Here is a 22,958-nt window from a genome sequence, read left to right as displayed (position 1 = left end):
TGGAGATCATAATTAACAGCTTTTTTTTTTCTTTTCTCTCTGAATAATGGATATTGATTTTAGTAGCAAAAGAGTTTGACCTGAGAGATTGACTGTGAATTTAGTGCTGAGTAAATGAGAGGCAGTTTTGCCACACGGTCTGCATGGGGATTTTTCCGCGCCATGTGTCAGCTGAAGATATTCTCCTGGTCTTCAGAGGGCTGTTCCCAGGAACGCTCAGCCAAGACCCCAGGCTCAACACCCTGCTGTACTTTGAAATGGGATCTTTATTGTCCATAAAGTTTAAGCCAAGTATGAAGAATCGCTCCTCCCAAACAAAACACACACTCTCTCACACACACACATATGTATGAAGAGAGAAAGTGAGAAAGAGTGCGCAGTCTGTTTTGTCAAAGCCATGTTTCCAATTATGCAGCAGATATATATATATATATAGATGGGATATGATAAAATAGTACTTTCTTTAATATAAAGAAGGCTCTTCATCTCATATAACTACAGGAAAAACATGAACAAAACTGACTTGGTGCAATTAGATGTTATTTATTGAATAGATTTGATTTTTTAACGTTTATCATTGCTAAATCGAGCAATTCTGTACATACTGTAATGCCAAATGCATTAACTTTCAGTATATTTATGTGCCTTCAGACCAGAATTGACCGTTCCTTTAAACTATCCCTCAAGACAGGCAGGTTATCTTCCCTCTTTTATGTAATGATAAATTGAGCTGCAACACACCTGCACCTCAGACAAAACTGTTCCATATTTGCTGCTTTGAAGCTGGAGGGAAAACAAAGAGTGAAAATCAAAAAGACCTGACCCTGAGATAACAGATAAACAGTCTATCTCCTCTCTGCTCCCAGCTATCTCGAACGAGATATGAAAACAGAAACAGAGCTTCCATCTTTGATTTTACCTGTATGTGATGCAGTTCATCACTGTAACCAGTAAAGTGAGACTTCAAAAGAGCAGGGAGGTCTTGGATTTCAGTTCGGGACCCCCTGGCCATCGGATGGATGAGGTAGAGCGTGTACGGCGAATGAAGACAACATCACAATGAAGAACTGTCTTGAGAGCCACAAATTACATTGGGAGGACAGTTAATGAGGGTGATAATACAGATCTTCGCAGATGATAGATGAGAGGACAGCTATTACAGGCCAAATGTGTGAGATTTATTGCTTTGTTTTAAATGCACTAGTACAGGCTAAATATGACCGTTTTTTATATGATTTGATAGGTTCATAAATTATTATTTAAACAATGGGGGGCTGGAATGCAAAAACACAAGCTGAAAGGAATTTGAGAATTTTTGGATTGTCTTTCTACAACAAAATAAATCTTCAAATATTTGATAATGTTTCTGAAGAAGCAAGACGGGAAGGCTAAGTCACTTGGAGTGAATTGGGAAAGTTAGATACCTGAGCACAAGTGTGTTCATTCACAGTAATGTAATACTGGAATAAAGTGTGTCACCATTGCTCACCCTGTCTGGACCATATGCTGAATCAAACATGACAGTTATTTATTTCTATTAAATGAAGCAGATACCAAATAAAAAAATTTTTTTACTATCATTAAAACAAAAGAGAGTATAAGGCATATGTATAGTTTATTTACTAATTATAATGTATGTCAATATTGTTTTTTTACTTTATTTATTTATTTAAACAGGTCTTCCATTCCTTCTACAGATTGATTCTTCTCTAGTTTAAATATTAAAATCGGTCTGCTCTATAAAGTTGTCAAGCTGAACAGCAATGGACATTCATAATGTGTTGTGTTCCTGATCCACCAGAAACTGTAGATAGAACCGTTTTTTCCTGTATGACAAGGTTCCTGACTCGAGCCCCGGGCGACGTCACTGAGTGGGTGATGAGCTCTGAATTTCTTACACCACGAGGAAAAAAGGTCCCCAGCTGAAGGCAGGAAAAAAGTGTGACGAGAATGCACGAAATGCCTAGACGTCTACCTGTTCGGATCAGGATGAGATCTGGAGCACTCGCAGAAGGGCGCGCGCACGCAGGTTCAGCACATGGCACTCAAGTCAACCGCTTTGCTCTTCAGAAGAAAAACTGAATATTTTACATACCTAATGGAAACGCTTTTAAAAAGTTCTGGCATTTTCGTAGTTCGAGAGGTTTGACTACATTCCATTAACCTAATCTAAGTGCACTTCTGCCTGGAATTCTCCTCAATTTATCTGGTTTTGATGGATGAAGATCTCCAAGAAGTAATAATGAAGATGCTGACGACTCTCCAAGCGGATTTTGCGACCGTCCTCAACCGACGATGTGCTTTTTGGAAGTGTATTATCCAGGGGTGCTGAATCTCCTCAGATAGCCTATTACCAAACCTTCGCACAGGACAAGCCATTTTCATCTCTGGACTAGTTCTTCAACATCAGACGTACACTTTTGTCCTTCGAAAGCCATTTGACCATGACGATTCCACTTTCCAGAACACAACTTGCTCTCTTCTTTATCCTGCTTTGTCCAGTCAACATCATCGGGCTCTGGTGGTAAGTAATATCTCAGGCGCGCGCTCAATTTCCTCTAGAAATTCTAGCAAGCTCCATAAAGTTCGATCAGTGTGATTAGGGAAACTTCAGCGTTATAGTGTAGAGATTATCGAATAGAAAAATATGACAACACTCTTCGGTCGGGCTAATCGCATAATAATTCTTTAAAGAAACATCCCTAGGCACTCTTAACAATAAATGTTTCTCTGGTTCAGCAAAAATCCCTCTTCTTATCAGGAAACCTCTTTTTGTATTCCTGAGTGGGTTGTATGGTTCTCTGGAGGTTAAAAAGTTTATGGTCTTCAGATCAGTGTATTGGTTTTTGAATACAGTAAAATATAGATTGCTTTATAAAGAACTAAGCTATTTGTGGAACTTATTATGGTTATTTTGTGACATTAGGCTGTAAAACATTCTGTTTCTGCTTAACCTTTATTGCTAAGAGTGCATGTGTTGCAATTTTGCTGATTACAGGCATACAATGAATATCTGTACACAATATTGTCTATGATTTGGTGCCTTATTTAACTGCATGCTCTATGAAAACTACTCACAAATACAAATCACTTTTCCATTGAGAATTCCATTCCACAAAATGTAAAACTGTTAAGAATGAGTTATTCACAGTAAATAATTGCACAGATGATATAACATTTGTCTAAAGTGCTCGTTTAGTTAAAAGAACATTAATTTAATTTCTGGAGAAAAAAAAAGTGGATCATTAGGTCACTCTAAAAAAGTTAATAGCCTACATTATAAATCTACTCAGAGAAATGTACATTGATACCATAAAAGTTGTTGATCATAGCTTTCATTTTTGTGGGTTTACTAAGGGTTAAGCTGTACTCCGTTTCAGAGATAGACACATCAGGTCAGAGTTGGAATTTTAGCTGGACCTCCGGGCTGTGGGTGTCATCATAAACTACTCCTTCCCTTAACACTCTGAAATGCATGAGTTTGACAAGAGGGAGATTGTTTGATAAACACAGACAATCCAAAGTGACACATTACCTTTAACAAGGGTGTTGTTTAACTTTTAATGTTCAAATTTCCACCTTATACAAAGTCAGCTGCGCCTAATGCTCTCCGCACATGTCTCACGCACACGCTCACACACACACACTCCTTCATACACCTGGATGTCTAAAAAAAAGTCCGCAAAGACAATGATGCTTTCTTTGGGGCATGACGCATGCCATCACAAACCTCTCGTCTGGTGCTGGGCTGTGCCGAGGGTCTCTGACAGACAGCGTGCCATTCACATGCTGAGGCTGAGAGGAGATGAAACGGAGGCAGATAAACTGGCTCTCAGGACTCTGATTGTGCTCTGATCTGCGGGGCTGAGAGCTGAGTGCTTGAGGAAGCGATGGGAAGCCTCACCTCCTCTGGAGTCTTCGGGGTCATGTGCTGGCAGCCCGCCAGGAGTCTGTCGGACAGGTGTGCCTGTGCACGCGCCATACCCTCTTGCTTTTATGTCTGTGTGTGTGAGTCCACTCTCAGTCAACTTTTTTTTTTTTTGCATTTTAATGCCCGTGTGACCTCAACCCATGCAATCTGCTCCTTCACAGTCTAAATTATTCTGTTCAAACAGTGTTCTCAATCTCTTAAACTTTTTGGACTTGAAGGATCCCATTGTCCAACACAATATCCAAAGGCCCTTCAAATAATATTTCTCCTGTAATGCAAATGTCCTGCTGTAATAATGAAACATATATTTGTCAATATATTAAATCAATTAACCATAATTTGTGATTGCAGAATTTTCAAGAACTGTAAAGATCATAAGAATAATATTTAAATGTTGCAAAACATAATTAAAATGTAGGTTTAGCTTACACCTTGTGTGTGTGTGTATTTTAATGCAACAATATTAAATGCAACTTCATTTAAATGATTTTCCTCACCTTCTGATTGAGAACATCTGTGTTAAACGGATAGTTTACTGAAAAAGTGACAATTCTGTAATTTTTCACTCACCCTCATGTTGTTCCAAACCTGACTAAATTTCCTCTGTGAAAAAAGAAGAAAGTTTTAACTGTTTTTGTCAATACAAAAAAGTCAATAGGGTCCAAAACAACAACATTGGACTCCACCGACTTTCATCGTATGGAGTTTTTTTTTTTTTCAAAATATATTATTTTGTATTTCCCAGAAGAAAGAAAGTCATGCAGGTTTGGAACGACATGAGGGTGAGTAAATAATGACAGAATTTCCTTTTTTTATTCACTCACAAGTCTCCTATTGGACCTAACCAATATATGTCCCAGACTACACTGTCTCCTCTAAGATGTTCAGTCTGGGAGAAGCGAATCTCATTTGGAGAATGGAGAGATATCCAATCAAGCGGCTTTGAGAGATGGATCAGATAACGATTGGATGACAGCTGCTTGGCCCCGTTTGGCCGCACTTACAGTGTTTCACCTCCGAGCATGTGTCTGCCGCTCTCCCGTTTTTCAGGTCTGTCCCATCTGCGTGTGACGGACAGCGTCGTGGTGATGGAGTTGCGTAGCGCCGTGGTTCCACTCGCATGATTTAGTGGCGCACTCTAAGACGAGACTGTGCCATGGCTCTGCGCCACGCGCCACAGAAGTGAACCCAAGCCACTCTGTGCAGTTCCAGCCCTGTCGTGACTGACTTCATATCCAGCATACTTGGGGGATTAAGTAGGGATGAATTTCGCTCTTTCACAAAGTGAAAAAAGAAGAGACTTATCTGTAACCGCGCAATTCATAATGTAACCTGAGGTCTCAACAGGCGCAGAGGGCGACGGGTCTATGAAAAGATAAATGTGCATGTGTATGTTCGCACTGATTATTTGGATAACTTCTCTTAATCACAGTTCCCCCTCCATTCCCCCTCTATATTATCTCTCTCATACATCACGGTGTGGCTGTTTTTGGATATTCCTGATTGCTCAAGTTGGGTACATCCTTTTCCATGTTATGATTAGGCCCCATCTCTCGCTTATCACATACAGATAAAGGAGAAGGAGGAAAGAGTGGCTTTGAATAAAGCCGTGAACATGATGGTTGATCATCAAGGGCATGTGGTGTTCCTCTGCTTAGATACCAGCCTTATGCGCTGACCTCGGATCAACGTCCCCTATTGAAATCCTAAAGTGAATCACTGTATAAGAAATGGCCGAAGTGATCGTCATGTCCAGATTGACTCTTTCTGCAGGCATGTTCCTTTGTCTATTGTAATGTTTTTGGCCATGGTCGTGGCTGGTTTCGATTAGAGCCAGGGAAGGGATGGTTCATCAGACGAATATCTTCATCTCTATATCACCCAAGCCATAATGTGACCACATATGCATCCCAGAGCCGCTTTTGTGATATTCAAGCTTTCCTTTATAAGCCAGCGCTTTGTCTCGCCCCTTTTGACAGTGAAACAGGACTTGGAAAGAGAGAATCGCTCCAACACTGTCTGCTCTTTTACGAGTCTACACCTCCTGCTGTAAAATGTGGTTCCATTATTTGAGCAGTGATCCTGGCGCTGAGAAACTCACAAGTTTGTAGATAATCAGAGACTGCAGCGGAGAACATTGGATCTGCTTGTGCAGATCGAGATCTGTGAGAGAAAATTGCGGGAATAATGCACTATAGGAACACTTGGGAATGAATTGTCCATAGGGAGACTTTACCTGGTGAGCTTCTAGACTGTCAAAATCAAATTGAAATAAAACTTTTAACTTTAAAAAGAATTTTAAATGTAATTATTATTTTAAATGAGGTAATTGTTATACTGTCATTAAAATAATATAATAAATATAATCAAATGTGCTATCAATAAATAATTAAAATTCATTCTTAATTAAGGAGAATTTATACATGGGCCACATTGATATTAAACAATGCATTACTCTTAATTAGCTCAACTTTGCGCGCGCACACACACACACACACACACACACACACACACACACACACACACACACACACACACACACACACACACACACTCCAAAAAACTGAATGCTCTTTTACATGTGAAAATCAATATTGATTTACAAATGCAAAATAGCATTTCACACAGTATATATCTATATGTATATAGAGAGATATATCAATTATTGTAATGAATCATCAGGTATGTGTGATGTATAAAAACTGCAGTTGTGGCTTTACAGAAGTTTTATTCATATTACTGTAATGCATAGTGATAGTGTGTAGCGTTAACTAAAATCCATCATCTCCTGCTAAATTTTGCTCTAGACAAGAGTCCAAAATTCTCTTCAGGGGCCGAATACAAGTAAAAATTGACATTGGTGAGTAATATGTGCCAAGTGGCCTGTGACTTAATTAGGAACAGCAACATAATAACATAATACATGGTTTAAGTCAAACTGTAATAGTCAAGTCAAACTCCAATAGTCTGACACTCACGTATTTGAGAGACGTGATGAGTAATTAAAAAGAAAGACAAACTAAATAATTTTACCTTTAATACTGCAATAATCAAAAGCGTATTATTTTGTTGTTGTTTTTTAAACTGTACTCCATTTGGCCACACATATTTAGAATATTCCTCACATTAAACCACTAAAACAAATACAAGCATTTACAATTAGAGAAACATTGACTGGCTTATATTGTATATGTGATGCTAAGAATGACACAATGGCATCTTATCTTAGTAATAATACAGTGAGGGAACAGTTAAGTAATTATTTTGTCATAATTAAATTTAATTAAATAAACATACTTTTGGCTCTATAAAATGTTTTTTAATGTGCAATGAAATTAATCCAATAGCATAAGTAAGCGTATCACGGCAAAACACACTCACGCTGCTCCGTGTCCAAAGACTTCTGTTGAGTGGTCATATGTAAATTAAATATTAGGTCTATCAAGATGGGATGCATCACTTGTAAAGCCTGCTATCTCCCCTCTCATATTTCTTATCAGACCGCCATGGAAGGCGACTGGCAAGAGCGTTGGTTTGACTTTTTAAAACAAACTCGCACGGCAGATGAATGTTATTAGTCTGAAAGATTAGCCTTGACTGGGGTGAATGAAAAGCAATGAGGTATTCGCACAGAGCTCTGCTCCCCCAGATGGCAACGTAATGATAAAAACCGACTTCAGCTGCACGGATCACAGACGCTGAACTTCACTCTAATACGGCGAGAGTTATTAAAAAGAAAGAACCGAAGGATTGTGCCGTTCTTACATTACGTCATAGCGACTGTCACGGGAAGCTCTGGCAGCCCGCTCCACGCTTTGGACCTGAGGCCTCTTCTCCCATTAGCAGTTGAAATAAACAATTGATTCAAGTGTAAACACACGTCTGTCATCACTTTTGATAAAACCCAGCAATTAAGATGTAGCTTTTTTGCTTTAAATGTTATCTGTTTATGTTCAAAGGGGTAATACGATTACCGCTGACATTATAGTGTGTCTGACTCTAGTAGTTGTCTTTTTACTGTTTATTTTCTTTGTCATCTGCAAGGAACAATGAGTATGCCTAAAAACCATGAAAAGCCTAAATGAATGAGGATCTGCTCAGACCTTAACCTGAACCTTGCAGTAAAGCAACAGAACATTAAATTTATAATACTTTACATCATTTAAAGTGGTTTGTGTGCCGTGCGGTTTGAGAAGATAACCGCACTTTATCTTGTGAAACCTTATGTAGTTCAGATGAGTCATCTGATGAAGCTTTGTTGGTTTCAGGGCAGTGGGGAGTCCCTTGGTCATGGACCCGAATAGCATCTGCAGGAAGACCAAACGCCTGGCGGGCAAGCAGGCCGAGCTCTGCCAGACCCAGCCGGAGATCGTCAACGAAGTCGCCAAGGGCGCCAAGCTGGGCGTGCGAGAATGCCAATACCAGTTCCGCTTTCGTCGCTGGAACTGTACCAGCCAGAACAAGTACTTTGGCAAAATCCTCCAGCAAGGTGAGTATTTGTCCTGACAAAGTGAAAGAATCCACTCTCCCAGGTTATCCACCTAAATTAATCAATCTGTGCCTCGATTATGTGTCAGCGACGTCTCTTTGAGGGCATGAACTCTGGCCCTGAGACCCATGCCCTCTTTTCAGCATGTTTGATCCAAGTTCATGAGAGAACAAGGACAGCTGTTGTGTCCGGTTTACCTCAGTGCTTTTCTTCTGTGTTAAATTGCTCTCTAAAAACGATCCCCAAATTGCATGATCATTGATCTGCCACATTTTTCAGTCCTTTGAAGAGTAATAAACTAACGTAACCTCTACAATTATTAGGCCGTCCACTCAGGGTTCAACTCCTCCCTTCTCACGTTTGATAACTTGTTCAGTAGTGGCCATTATTTTACCCCACAACAGTCTAAAATGTCTGTCATTATCTAATATTGTGTAAACGCTTTCTTTTAAAGATCTGATGAACAACCTAAAGGGTGAGTGTAAATGCTTTCCAAGATGCATTCGAGATGGATAACAATCCGATTAAGAGGTGGTTTGATACATAATATGCACAACTGAACCTTGTGCATCTGGTAGTTCAGGCCACCGTTTACGAGAACTTGATTTAAATGTAAAATTGCTTGCTGGTATTCTTAGAACAACAGACAGCATTCTTGCATAATACAGTTTTTGCAATCATCTTTTTTGGCATGAGCAATTCATTAAAGGATGTCAGTGTGAATTTTAGATGCTGGATGTTGCCCACCTTTTCTTTTTTAAACAGTTTCATTGGTTGTCACCAGTAGAGGGCACTATTTTGGCTCAACATACTCTGAGATTGGTGTGAGATTAGGATGGTCAGCAAATGCTGTGCCTAATTTGACTTGAGTTTTCTCTTTAGACGTACCCATATCACAGTGATGTAGAGAGATGCAGGCTTGTCATATCCAGGTCTGGAGCTGAGAGTTCACGGTTTGGCCTCCAGTGTGGACGTGTTCACACACGGATTGCAACATGATTCCTCTGTCTGCATCAGCCCATCTTAGACTGAGCACAGGAGACTGCCTCACAAAATGGAAATTAATCATAAATTCCTCTGTGTCTATAGGTGAAGCTTAAGTGCTCTTCTGTTTTCATGCATTTACCACAATTACCGTGAGACTCTGCTCTAATGACCACGTGTCATGAGAGTTCTGCTAAGGCAGGTTCACTTCCTGCACCGTGCGATAGGGTTGTACAAAGTGTCTCACATATTTCTTCCATTGCTAAATAACCGGGGGCTATTTTCTTCCCCTATTCAAACATGTAAACCAGAGCTTGTTTTCTTGGCCCAAGGGAGCGGCCTTCCAATGCCAGGATTTGCTGGAAATGCTGCCGGCTGCTCTTACATGTTGTCTCTGAGGTTGTAATGAAGTCGTTAAAATCGCTCAGAGACAATATGCGGTTCCAATTAGAAACCCCAGAAATGATAAGGGCACTGTGTGCGCGTAATTTGCCCTGTCACCTCAGGAATGCGCCTCATTATTTTTGCTGTCAAGACCTCTTGTTGCTTGTCTGTGTCAATGAGTGTATGGTATCGTGCATTGCCTGATGTACAGAGGTCACTGACATTTTTCCTGAGGTTCAGGTCTCAGAATGGCAACAAACATTTGAATTCAAATTATATTTTAATTTATGGCACAAATGGTAGCATGGAGTCTATCTATCTATCTATCTATCTATCTATCTATCTAAATATATATTCTTTAGTTGGACTATTTATGGACAACTAAAGTACATTAAAGTGTTCCAATTTAGCAGACTTTAGGTATATCAATTTAGTATACCAAAAGTACATTTGCAGCGCATTTTTTATTAAGTATGTAATATGTAAATGTATTTTTAGTATACTTAGCATTAAATTAATGTATTTCAAATATATTTTAGTATTTTTATTTTTCAATTTGGTATATATGAAGAAAAAATAATAATTTGAAGCCTGAGATATTCTGTTCAAACGTTTGGGGTTGGTTAGATGTTTTCAAAAGTGCAGTAAAAACAGTACAATAACGGTTTTAAAATGAAATGTATTCCTGTGATGGCAAAGCTGAATTTTCAACAGCCATTACTCCAGTCTTCAGTGTCACATGATCCTTCTAGAAATCATTCTAATATGCTGATTTGGTAATGTTGAAACAGGTGTGCTGCTTAATATTTTTATGCAAACTAATAAAAAAAAATCATGATTCTTTGATGAATAGAATGTTCAAAAGAACAGCTTTTTTTTTTTAATAGACATTTTTTGTAAAAAAAAATTACAAATATATTTAATGTAACTTTTGATCAATTTAATGCATAGCTATAAAAGTATTACTTTCTGTAAAAAAAACGGTTGTATGCATATATATATTTATTGGCTGAAATTTTAATCTGAGTCTCAATAAACGCATTTTTATATATATACAGTATAAGTATAAGCATTTTTTTTTCTTTAATCACATTTTATCTTGTGAGATAGTGCCATACAATACGTGCATGATCCCTCTGGTATTCTGTAATGGGACTCAGAGTTTCTCTCAAATTTTACTATCAGAAATAACATCCTCACATCAGCCATTTGTTCAGCAGATGTGTTCGGAATCTTCAGTATTCTGATAGTAGTGATCGTGAACTCGCATTTGAACTCGTAAGCATGCGTGCATTCAAGAAAAGGGCAGGGAGAGAGAGAAAGATCAAAAGTAAGCTTATATATTAGATAACAATGCCACAGTGCATCTCCAAGCCCGGAGGCAAACCATTTTTTCCAGCATTAAAACTCTAAACTTTCTTTTTTTTCTATATAATCCCGTAATGTATGCTATAACCCTAAGCACAAAACACACTGTAACTTGGCATTCGCTTTATTTCCAGCCAAACTGCTGGAACAGGTCTGGTGCACTCAGCATGAAGGACTGCATGAATATGTGTTATCATTTAAAGGGACAGCCAGTCCTGTTTTAAATGGATTCCTTGTGCACTCAGGAGTAACTGCATTGGACATATTTGAGGGCTGAGACAGTCCATTTGACGTCAGCGATCACTTCAGTTTGTTAGTGTGAAAGCGAATTTTCAAACCCTGAATCTGACTTTCTAAGTTCACTTGAAAGGTGGTAGCCTATACACGTGGACCCTGAGAATAGCCTGAGAATTATACTTATTATCCACGAGCATGTGTGTGTTGCTTCGGTTGCTTTCAGTTGATAAAAGTGGATCCCAGGTATGCAAGATCTGCACAGCATTAGAGATTTCCTCAGCCCTCGCTGCATGCAGGCAGCACATGGTGGCAAAATAAATAAATCAAAATGATTCCCGCTAGTCAGCACTGGTAGAGCCGCTGGAGGGGCCCTGCCTTCTCTGCATCTCTTTTCATCCTGCAGCCCCATGCTTCATTGACTCAAAGATTGAGTATTAAAAAAATATTTGCTAATTCTCACAGAAGCCCCTTCTGGCATTATGTTCTCTCTCTCTTTCCGAGGCAGGCCTGGGCATAGACAGCTGCACAAAATTTGTTTGGAATTTGTGTCTTGGAGGAAAAAATAAGAGAGGGAGGTGAAATCAAGAGACTTTTTACCCTCTGTCTGTCATGACAACCCCTGTCTTATGAATGTGTTGGATTAGATAGTGTCGATCTAAAGGGGCGAATTTAGTCTTTGTAGTTTAAATGCTGGATGATACAGTGTTTACAAAATATTGTTTGATCATGATATGTTTGATATTCAAAAAGGCTGAGGTAACATCAGGGTTCCAATGAACACAAATGATTATAAGGCATTCTAGATCTGCTATGCTCTAACATATTTAATAAGCTAGTTGCTTCTGCAGAGTAAAACTTTCCCACAAGCCAGCATTATCACAGGAGTCCACACATTATCCATTGAGGGTCATAAATGACATTTGTACAGTAATAAGTATAATGGTTTAAATATTCATTTTAAAGATTTGACATGGAATTATTATTTCTAAAAAATAATATCTGATATTTATGCATGAGTGACAAGACACTGGTCCATTAGTTTTTTATTTCTGTTGTGTTATGTTAGGTAGCTCCGCCAACAGTGAGATCTCATATTTCCAAAATCTCTTTCAGTTAACATTATTTACTTTTCTTGTCATAGTCCAACTTTACTGTAACAATTTAATTGCATTACCATCATGATAATGCGGATCAAAAGGTAAGATTGTAAGGTATACAGATAAACCGCGCATATATCTTTGCTTTCTTGTTGGCTTCAGAAGTAACAGAAGATGAATGGCTTAATTGAAGCAATGATGCTCTTTCATGGATTTGCTGAAGATTTCCTCATTCTAAGCAGTAACCTCTGAATTCCAGAGTCTTTTGAATCACAGAAACAGTTCATAAGAATTATTTTTTCGTGAACACAGGTCGTGCTGTCTGAAATGTCAGAATGCATTGATCAAGATAAATGATTGAATATAGTACATGAGCAGCCATTGATTTTCTTTTTCTTCTTTTTCTTCTTGTTTATTACGAAATCCTGTAGGGGGCTAATATATATAGCAGTATTCAGAGAATCTGAGGATCTGTAATATATGCGCGTCACATGTATATTCTGTTTTGGTTTTATTCTAGTTCCTGTTTCCTTTGTTCTCATTTTCCCGCCACTGGTTTGTTTCTATGGTTGTTAAACACCTGTTGTGTTTCTACATTAATTACCCTGTTTGTATATAAGCCCTGAGATTTCATTGGTGTTTTGTGTGCCAGAAAACAACAGGTGATTTCAGGTGGGGTGCTGTCAGAATGTCCATAGATGTATCAAAACAAGAACGCACACACATTGCTTCACAGTATGAAGACGACAGGGGGCGTGTGAATGGACAGCTGGGATTAATGTGTGTGTGTGTGTGTGTGTGTGTGTGTGTGTGTGTGTGTGTGTGTGTGTGTGTGTGTGTGTGTGTGTGTGTGTGTGTGTGTGTGTGTGTGTGTGTGTGTCATGAGCTCTGATTCCATTTCACTGGCTTTAATGAATCCCATTCACCGAATCATGCGATGCAGAATTGGCACAAGACTGAAGAGTGACTGCACACTCACTGCATCCAGCATTTACACAGGATAAAAGTAATTTCTTTCAGAATAAATTCTTCTAGTGAATTGGCACTTTTACTTTCTTTTAAAATAATTTTTACATATAGTGTATAATGTGCATATATATATATATATTTATTTATTTATATATATATATATATATATATATATATATATATATATATATATATATATATATATATATATATATATATATATATATAGATATATAAAGTGCATTTTCATTATTTAAATTACATTATACACTACAGTATATGTAAAAAGTTATTTTAACAGTGCTCAGTATATACAGATTTCATTGGTATATACACATATATATACATACAATGCTGCATTTATTTAAAATTCAGTAAAAACAGTAATATTGTGAAATATAATTTTCATTTAAACTAAATGTTTTCTATTCTAATATATTATACAACTTAATTTATTCCTGACATGTTTGGGTTGTTTAAAAGTTCTTACATATTGGATCATCATGGAACATGATCTTTAACTGAACAGCATAAGGACTTATCCACAATGCAGCTTGTTCTGTCCTCATATATGGCTTGTGCCACAGTAGTACTGTCGTTGGGATGAGATTACCTTATCACAGAAATAGCCCATGCAGCTTTAGGATATCTAAAGTGCCATAATTATCAGAGTCAGATGTAACCCAGTCTGGCCAGCGATCAGAAGCTAACGTTGATGTCTGTCTCTCTCTTTCTCTCTCTCTGTGTGTGTGTCTTCACAGACATCCGAGAGACAGCGTTCGTGTATGCCATCACAGCAGCGGGTGTGACGCATGCAGTGACCCAGGCTTGCAGCATGGGGGAGCTGCTGCAATGCGGCTGCGAGGCCACACGGAGTAGAGGGCCTCCCCCTCGTTTAGCCAGTACTGGCCCAACCGAAGGGGTCAAGTGGGAGTGGGGGGGCTGTGGGGACGACGTGGAGTTCGGCTATGAGAAGTCCAAGCAGTTCATGGACGCCAGACGGAGGAAGGGCAAGAGTGACATCCGCACACTGATAGACCTTCATAATAATGAGGCTGGACGACTGGTACGTTATTTCATGTTTATCTTGTCACAAATAGCTGTAGAATACATTTTTTAAACAATTCTTGTAATATTTAACCAGACTTAATAGCTTTTTACAGTCGTTTAGCGGCAGATGGCGCTCAAATCCAATAATTAAATATCTATATATTAAATATATAGATGTTTTGGTTAATATTTTTTATTCAGCAAGTATGCATTACATTTATCAAACACAACAGTAAAGACATTTATAAGGTTTTAATTTTAATAAAATAATATTGACAAAACAATGTGCACCTCTGACATTTTTAAAGTATACCTTTTTATAAAATAATATTGACAAAACAATGTCCACCTTTAACTACATATTATCAAATAAACAACCAGTCAGTTAACTTTACTGATTACACGGTGTTGTCTGTATCACAATGTAGATGCAGTTGCATTGTTGTGGCGCTGTTGTATAATACTGCAGGAAACTTTGTCAGACTTTGTACGTTATTCTGTACTATATGCATGTGCAAGAGCGATTAATGCAACAGAAATCAAGCGTAGCGTCAGTTCTGGCAAGTCACGTTAGTCAAGCTCGCATCAGCTGACTCTCAGCTGATCCATGTCTACCTATAGGAATACGACGCCCATAACAGCATTCATATATAAGCTCGTTCAGTATTATCAACAGCTATCGTGTTTCTCAGGAGCGAATTACCCTCCTCCATCCCCAGCTCCTCCGCTTGTCCAGTCAGGATTTGGCATTCTGATTCCCCTTTGAATCAGGCTAAATTCTCGAATTATGTTGTACATTAAATTTTTTAATTAATGACATCTGCAAAACATTCATGTTGGTTTTGTTCTGTTTACCCTAAGGGGGGTTATTGCTGCTCTCCCTGCTCTTATCCATGCTAGGCTATATGGATGCGCAGAAAGTTATCGCCCAGAAGAACAGAATCATACCGCCAATCCAAACTGTATGCTAATTGTCAATCGTATTTGACGATGGTGGTCCTGACAGAAACTCATTTTATATATTTTTATATGGAGTTCTTAGTTCACAACCTTTGTTAATATACATCAACAATAAACAAAATTAGGAATTGTGATGACTAGCCAGATAGCTTTTACAGTATTTACTTACATGTTTTGCTCAGTGTTTTGTACAGCAGCCTCAGTTAGTACCTGTCACCCTCATGCAGGTTTGGCGTAGATGTTTTTTTTTTTTTTTTTTCATGTTCTTGGTACGATATCACTGTAGATAGATTTTTTGCATTGATGCATATATGATACAAGCACAGTCGTGTGCTGTTTTGCCTGTACAAACCTTCAGAGATAGTCAAGCTCAAATGAGCAGATGGTGCACTTCAAAAGCCCAAGCATGGAAGAGCTCGGAAATGTTATGGAAATATACTTGGCAGAAACTGAAGAAGACAGTTGAGACTAGTTTCCCCAAACCACCACTCTCTCCGTTCCTTATTGTCTAGGCCAATTTAATATATAAAGGAGTGTCATTTTTTTAAACTAGGGCTTTTAAAAAGAGAGCATTATATGTACATTAAATTAAACAAGTAAATATTATTATGAGTTGACACATCCAGTTCCTTTCAGAGTATAAAATAGTCAATAATATTAATTTAATATAAATGATTTAATAAGTAATATGTGCAATACAATACTTTTCTCATCTCATTCACAACATGAACAGCATAAAAATGCATAGAAAATGCAAACACAGAAATGCATATGTGCAGTAATTAAATAATACATTTTAATGCCTTATGGACATCATATGTGTAAAGATATTACACAATAGATTTTCCATAAAGAATGTTTTCTCCATTTATTGAGAATGTCTCAGGTTACGAATGTAACCCTGGTTCCATGAGAAGGGAACGAGACATTGCGTCATTGTCATTGACGCTTTGGGAACGCCGCTGCTAGAATTCGTCTGAAGCACGTGTGGAATCAGTCCAATGGCATGACGGAATGTCACAGCTGGCTGACGTCAGGACCAGGAAGCTATTAAGTGCACCCAGACCAAAGATTGTCTGTAGACTGTTTGGTTCCTGGCAGTCCTTTCTTGGGCGAACCAAAGCACACAAACAATTTATCAGATTTTTTCCACAGTGCTCTCCATGTACACACTGAAGCTTCTGCTGGTCTGAACTTCTGAAAGGAGGAGGACAGAAGGCTTGCAAAATAATAGGCAATGGCACATTAGTAGGTACCTTGGGCAAATTGGGCATGTGGAACACTAGCCTGATCACCCTCCTCAAAGAGTGAAAGGCAGGAGCGAAGCCTGCGAAGCTGTAATCTCTCGCAATGCACACAGTCAGCCCCCTCAAGACCTACATGCTACCCTCCCAAACAAACAATGTAAAAATCTTGTGTATCCCCGCCCGTGATGTAGCGAGGGCAGGGAGAAACACATGACTTAAATGACTGTTTGCTTGCCAAATGTCTTGTACTTTAGGACAAACAACAAACAATTTCACACAGAGCGCTTGCTGAGGCACAGAAGCTGACAATGTTTGGTCTGGGTGTGCTTCCTGGTCCTAATGTCACTGCCTGTGATGTTCCTTCATGCCATTGGACTGATAACTTCAGACACAATCACACAGACGCAATCACACAGGTGTTCCCAAAGGGTGAATGACGATAACGCAGCTTGAGTTCCCTCGAAAGGGAAACACCTGCTCCTCTAGAGGCATGTCCTTTAGTGTGTGTAAGTGTGTGGTTGTGTGGATATGAATGCTTGCGCTGCAGTTCCAATAATTTCCAATCATCTCTAAATGTTGCGATCAGTTTTAGTAATAACACAGAACTGAATGAAAAAGTTTCAACGCCAAATCAAACACATACCATATTTACATACCAGTTCAATCATTTGTATGATAGAAAAAGCAGAGTTTCCAACGCAGCTTGTCACAAGTCCAGCATTCTCAAAGTAAATGATGGCATGATGATTTCAGTCAATAAACAACCACAGGAAGTTCCACAGGTTTCAGCAGTTCGAAGATGACAGACTCAGTCAATAATCCACTGATAATTCCCACGCGCATTAAGCGGTCGAACTTAGCATAAACAGTCCAATAGAGAAACTTGTCTCAAGGCGTATTTAGCATGTGCTCAATTAGAACATTAGGCTTAAATGAGTAGCAAAGAAAATAGCAATTTCTCCTCAAAAACAAAACCACAGATTAATACCTTGAGCTACAGCTCACATCCATGTTTTATTCACCTCTTCCGTAACTTCACTTCTTCTCTGCTTATATCTGCATCCTCCCCCCTCAGAACTGAGGACATCGCCCCCTAGTGTAGCGGCAAAGCACTAGTAACAGTGACCTTAACCTAGAACTGTTACAGTGTAATATTTAGGAGGATATATTGACAGAAGAAATGCATTATAATATACATAACTATGTTTTCAGTGGTGTATAAAGACCTTACATAATGAAACCATATGATTTTATTACCTTAGAATGAGCCATTTCTATCTACATACACCGCGGGTCCTCTTCCATTAAAGTTACAATTTTGCACTACCATGTCTCTACAGTAGCCCTAAACTTCTCCACAGAGCGCGTTTCGTCACTATGTTATTCTTCATGCAAAGAAGCTAGCTAAAGTGAACAAGTAACAATAACATTTTGCAATAACATATCGTTTTACTGAATAATTAAGTCAATATAATTTATGACATCTTCCTGTTTTGGTCACCGTAGCTTCTCTATGTTAGCCTAGAAATCTAGACGCACCCTAGCAGCAGCACATTTTATTTTGCAGCCAGTTACGTCTAGCAACTCTCCGTTGGCTTGCGAGCTGGAAAAACCATACTATAGTCATGCCAATCACATAGTGTATTGGGTCGGTGGACGGGGTTAACATAATGACGGCAGAGTTGCGATGGTTCCGCACTTGAATTCCCTGCTACTTAAAAATGTATGGCTGCTGCTGTTGGCGAAAAGCGGTCTTTCAAATCGGCTTTAGCCTTGTCAGGCTATCTCTATGTGCTTGTTTGGTTGCAATTCACAACCTCACCACTAGATGTCGTTAACATTTACACACTGCACCTTTAACATATTTAACTTAATAATGATTAAATATTTAATTGAATGACACACCTACACTACTGTTCAAATATTTGGTCAGTAATTTTTTTTTAAAGAAATGTATGCTTTTGTTTAGCAAGGATGCGTTAAATTGATTAAAATTGACAGGAAAGGCATTTATAATGTTACAAAAGATTTCTGCTTTAAAGAAATATGTGTTCAAATATAAACTTTACAGCAGTTATTTTAAATTGTATTTTACTATTTCACTATCTTACTGTTTTTACCGTATTATTGATCAAATAAATGCAGCCTTGGTGAACATAAGAGACTTCTGTCAAAAACATTAAAAGGTCTAAACCCAAACTTTTGAACGGTAGTGTATTTACATTTTCTGTTATATTTTTTCATGTGTGCAGGAGTCTGCTACACCTTTTAGCCAGTGCAAAAGGAGTTTAAAAATAACTTTTTGGAAAGCAACCATTATGTTGCAATTACTGTACAATTGATGCCTCTAGTGGCATCTGTGATGTCTACAATCTACATTGTAGCTACATTTGTAATACTGTACAGTGGAAATATCTTGCAAATGTGTGCACTAGATAATTTTGAATATATCGTGAGAGGTATGTAACTTCTCTTTTCTCAGTTTACTATTTTATAGTTTACAATACACTATTATTCAGTAGTCTAAATTAGTCAGATTTATGATTTCCTTAAGCAATCATCAGTCGGGCCAGTGGCCAAACCCTCATATTAGTTACTCACTAGTATCAGTAGTGCTTCATCTTCCAGGGGTCACTGCCTCACAGCCTCAGGTCCTGTTAGTAAGGGGTCAGTCACAGGTAAATAGGCATTAAGGAGCGAGGTGGGGGCATATAGACATGTTTGGCAAATAGTGATTTTCTTCTACAGTACTTTTTTTTTTTTTTTTAAATGCCTCGCAAATAATTGTTTGGAATTAAAGTGAGAAAAATGTTAATGCTGCATTTATCAGATGTTTATTTCAACAGGTATAGAACTGTATGAATCTGTTTTCAAGCTCTCGGATTGGCTTTCGGGTGGCTGGAGGCTACAGAGGGAGGGGAGAGACGAGGGTAAATTCTTTCTAAATAGCTTCTCCTTTTATCTCACTGAACTATCTTTGTGTCTTGAACTGCAGGCGGTGAAGAATTATATGAGAACTGAATGTAAATGTCACGGGCTGTCTGGCTCTTGCACTCTGAGGACCTGCTGGAAGAAAATGCCTCACTTCCGCGAAGTGGGCGATCGCCTGCTCGAGCGCTTCAACGGGGCATCCAAAGTGATGGGTGGGAATGACGGTAAGACTCTCATCCCAGTGGGGCAGAACATCAAACCTCCAGACAAGCAAGATCTCATCTACTCAGCCGAGTCACCGGACTTCTGCCTGCCCAATCGGAAGACAGGTTCCTTGGGCACGCGCGGGCGAATGTGCAACAGCACAGCGCTGGACGTGAGCGGATGTGACCTTCTGTGTTGCGAGCGGGGTCACCGGGACGAGACGGTGGTCCTGGAGGAAAACTGTCTCTGCCGTTTCCACTGGTGCTGCGTGGTCCAGTGTAAAAAGTGCTCGGTCAGGAAGGAACTGAGCTTGTGTCACTAACCGAGAACCCTTGTTGTTGGGATTGAGTGGAGCGATTCTGAACAAGGACGTGGTGGCAGTGTCAGAATTTCAAAAGAATCTAGAACATTCCAGATTCATGCTTACGCATTTCAAACCTTGAGGCTTTGGGAAAGCCTTGAGGAGTGTCTGACTTGTGATTCACCCCTCAGAGAACCCAGGACACTATAGTCTCAATGATCACTCAAGACTCAAGGGGTTGTTTAGCTGTGAAGTCAAGACATTCTGAAATTCTTATCAGCAGATTGAGAAGGCTTTTGTGCATCTTTTTTCTGTTAGATCAGCCCTATATATTTTATGAGTTTAGACTGGAAGCACATCCACATCAGCAACACAGCCACTGTGTAATGGCTGTTTATGCTCTGAAGTGACAACAAATCAAGAAAGTGATATTTGGCATATCGCTGATATGAAACAAAGACTGTTATTTATAAGCATTTTATATCATGACTACTTCTTGTGACTAATGCCCTGTTATTTTCCTTCAAAAGCACTTTGAGAACTTTTAACAGAAAGGGTAACTGGTCATTTTACTCTTAAACTCAAAGGTAAAAAGCAAATGCAAGAGATGCAACATGTAAAAACTATTATTGTTGTGAGATATTTAATCTGTGGGGCTTTTAATGCACTTTTACTGATACTGATCACTATTTTTCATTGGTTTGCTCCTTAGTGAAATGCATTTTCAGTGGTTTGTTTCAGTTTTGGTTGTTTGTTAAGAGTTCTTGTGTAAGAGTTCTTCTCTTGACCTCATATATATGCTCTGAAATCCCTTTCAGTATGCTAACACTGCTCAATGGTTCTCAAAGCCAATTGCAAACTGATCATTAATGACAATGATCAGAGGAATGCATGAGAAATTGTCATGTTTTATCACTTTGTTTTATTTCCAATGGATCTCGTTGGAACAGTGTAATGGTTTCCATGGACCTCATAAAGGTCATCAAAACACCATTTCAGCACCATGTTAAATAAATTAAGTGTCACCCAAATGCATTAAGTTTGAAATATAATATTTCTGCAGTCTGTACAGTTAATGAAATCAGAAAACAGAAATGTCAAGAAACGGACATAAAGAATGCAGAGCTTCACAGGCTACTTAAGAGGTCAGCCATGAGACTTTCATCAAGTGTTAATCTCAAGCATCCCATCCTTTGTTTGGAATGTATTGCATTTTTGGAAAATACCTTCGCAAGGTATTATCTGGAGCGAGCCACAGACCATAGAGAAATACCGTTTTCACATGCATTTGTATTAGGAGCATACGTATAATAGACTTGAGACTCAAAAAAGTGACTACAGTGCCACAAAATATAACATAAGATTCAACTGTATTCATCTGTAGACTCTTATAAATGTGTAGTTCCTCTCTATGCAACCTCTTATCTGAGAAATCTGGTAGAAAGATGTGCAAGATTATCGACTGCTCTTCAAAACAACTGTTTATAAAGTGACATTGCAATAATTCATACCAGAATTGTATATTTTGCAATGCACTTGAAAGGAAGCTCATTCAGATTTGAAAAACAGAAGACTCGAGGAAAGTAGGAAAATCCTACTTATAGCTGCTCATCACTGAATGAAATAGACTTTTTTTTTTTTTTTTTTTTACAGTTATTCTGTCATATTTATGTGTGTTCTTAGTCATAAATTAGTGCTGTTTTCTAAATATTATTAATCTGGGGAAAACAATAAATTATTGAAATAGACATTTAATTGACAAAGTGAGACTACACTTAGTAGACAATGTACAAATAAAGAGTCTACTGTTATGTTCTAACTTATTCAAACTGCTGGACAAGATCTGACGAAAATCCATTTCCAAAGGTTTGTCAATAGACTCTCTTTGCCTCCCATTTCCCCTCAGTGATAATTTGGTTGAATGTTGTAACTCACATGATGTTTTGACTCGGAGATATGATCCCATTTCAGCCTGAGATATTTATATAGACAGCATAATGAAGCTTATGTCACACTTTCCTTTCATTGACGTTAAACATATTGTACAAATGTTGTTGTAACTGGCTCACTTCACACAGGGTCAAGGCTCAATGCTTCCCGCCTCACTCTCTCGCTACGGCAATTCAGAGATTTCAGTTTCAAGTGCACCGCTTTGCCACTCAGCAGAAGAAAGGTGTTGTTTTGAGTTATTTACGCAGTTGGAAAAGACTCCCTTTGTATTAGTATAAGTACTGCAAGTCCGCACAAGTTCATATTTTCCAGGAATTTGGGCTGCGTATAGCCAACAGTGTTGAAGATAGAGGGGAAGATGGAGACCGGGAATGTGCCAGGAGCATTGGTGAGGGAATGAGAGACAGAGAGACACACACAACGATAGACAGCCCAGAGGAGGACAACAGCAGAGTAATACCACAGCCAATAGATTTATAGAAGCGGAGGTATTAACATGGCTGCGGTTTTTCAATCACACACACACACACACACACACACACACACACACACACACACACACACACACACACACACACACACACACACACACACACACACACACACACTCACAGTGGCTGTGGAATGTGCAGAATGAGACAATCGTTCTGTCTTTGCCTGCTGATAGTAAAACACACAGGACACTAATGACGGCCTGCCACTGTGGGTGGATACACGGCATGATGGGATACACTCTCATTTCCTCCAATCACCTCCTAGACAATGAGGTTCAAAGACGCTTAGATGAGAGACAGTGAACTCCAGTTGCAAGTCTACAGGTGGTAATCATCATTTTAGCTGTTGAATACTAAATTTA

General features: G+C 38.7%; 1 protein-coding gene across 1 annotated transcript; it reads left to right on the top strand.

Annotated features, from left to right (window-relative positions):
• Positions 1-1,869: 1,869 nt before the first annotated feature.
• wnt6b (wingless-type MMTV integration site family, member 6b) lies at positions 1,870-21,901 on the top strand. Its single transcript, XM_079619609.1, has 4 exons — positions 1,870-2,524; positions 8,200-8,420; positions 14,221-14,525; positions 19,712-21,901. The coding sequence occupies exons 1-4, from the start codon at positions 2,445-2,447 to the stop codon at positions 20,171-20,173; spliced, it is 1,068 nt and encodes a 355-aa protein (XP_079475735.1). The 5' UTR covers positions 1,870-2,444; the 3' UTR covers positions 20,174-21,901.
• The last annotated feature ends 1,057 nt before the right edge of the window (positions 21,902-22,958 follow it).

This window comes from Phoxinus phoxinus, assembly GCF_949152265.1.
Source record: "Phoxinus phoxinus genome assembly, chromosome: 7".
NCBI classification, from domain to species: Eukaryota; Metazoa; Chordata; class Actinopteri; order Cypriniformes; family Leuciscidae; genus Phoxinus; species Phoxinus phoxinus.
This window is presented reverse-complemented; position numbering and strand designations above follow the sequence as displayed.

What these genes read in the sequence shown, in the direction of transcription:
- wnt6b (XM_079619609.1), top strand. Translation starts at nt 2,445, where the DNA reads ATGACGATTCCACTTTCCAGAACACAACTTGCTCTCTTCTTTATCCTG. An exon ending in AACATCATCGGGCTCTGGTG is followed by an intron (nt 2,525 to 8,199) that starts GTAAGTAATATC and finishes TGTTGGTTTCAG; the next exon opens with GGCAGTGGGGAGTCCCTTGG. An exon ending in TGGCAAAATCCTCCAGCAAG is followed by an intron (nt 8,421 to 14,220) that starts GTGAGTATTTGT and finishes GTGTCTTCACAG; the next exon opens with ACATCCGAGAGACAGCGTTC.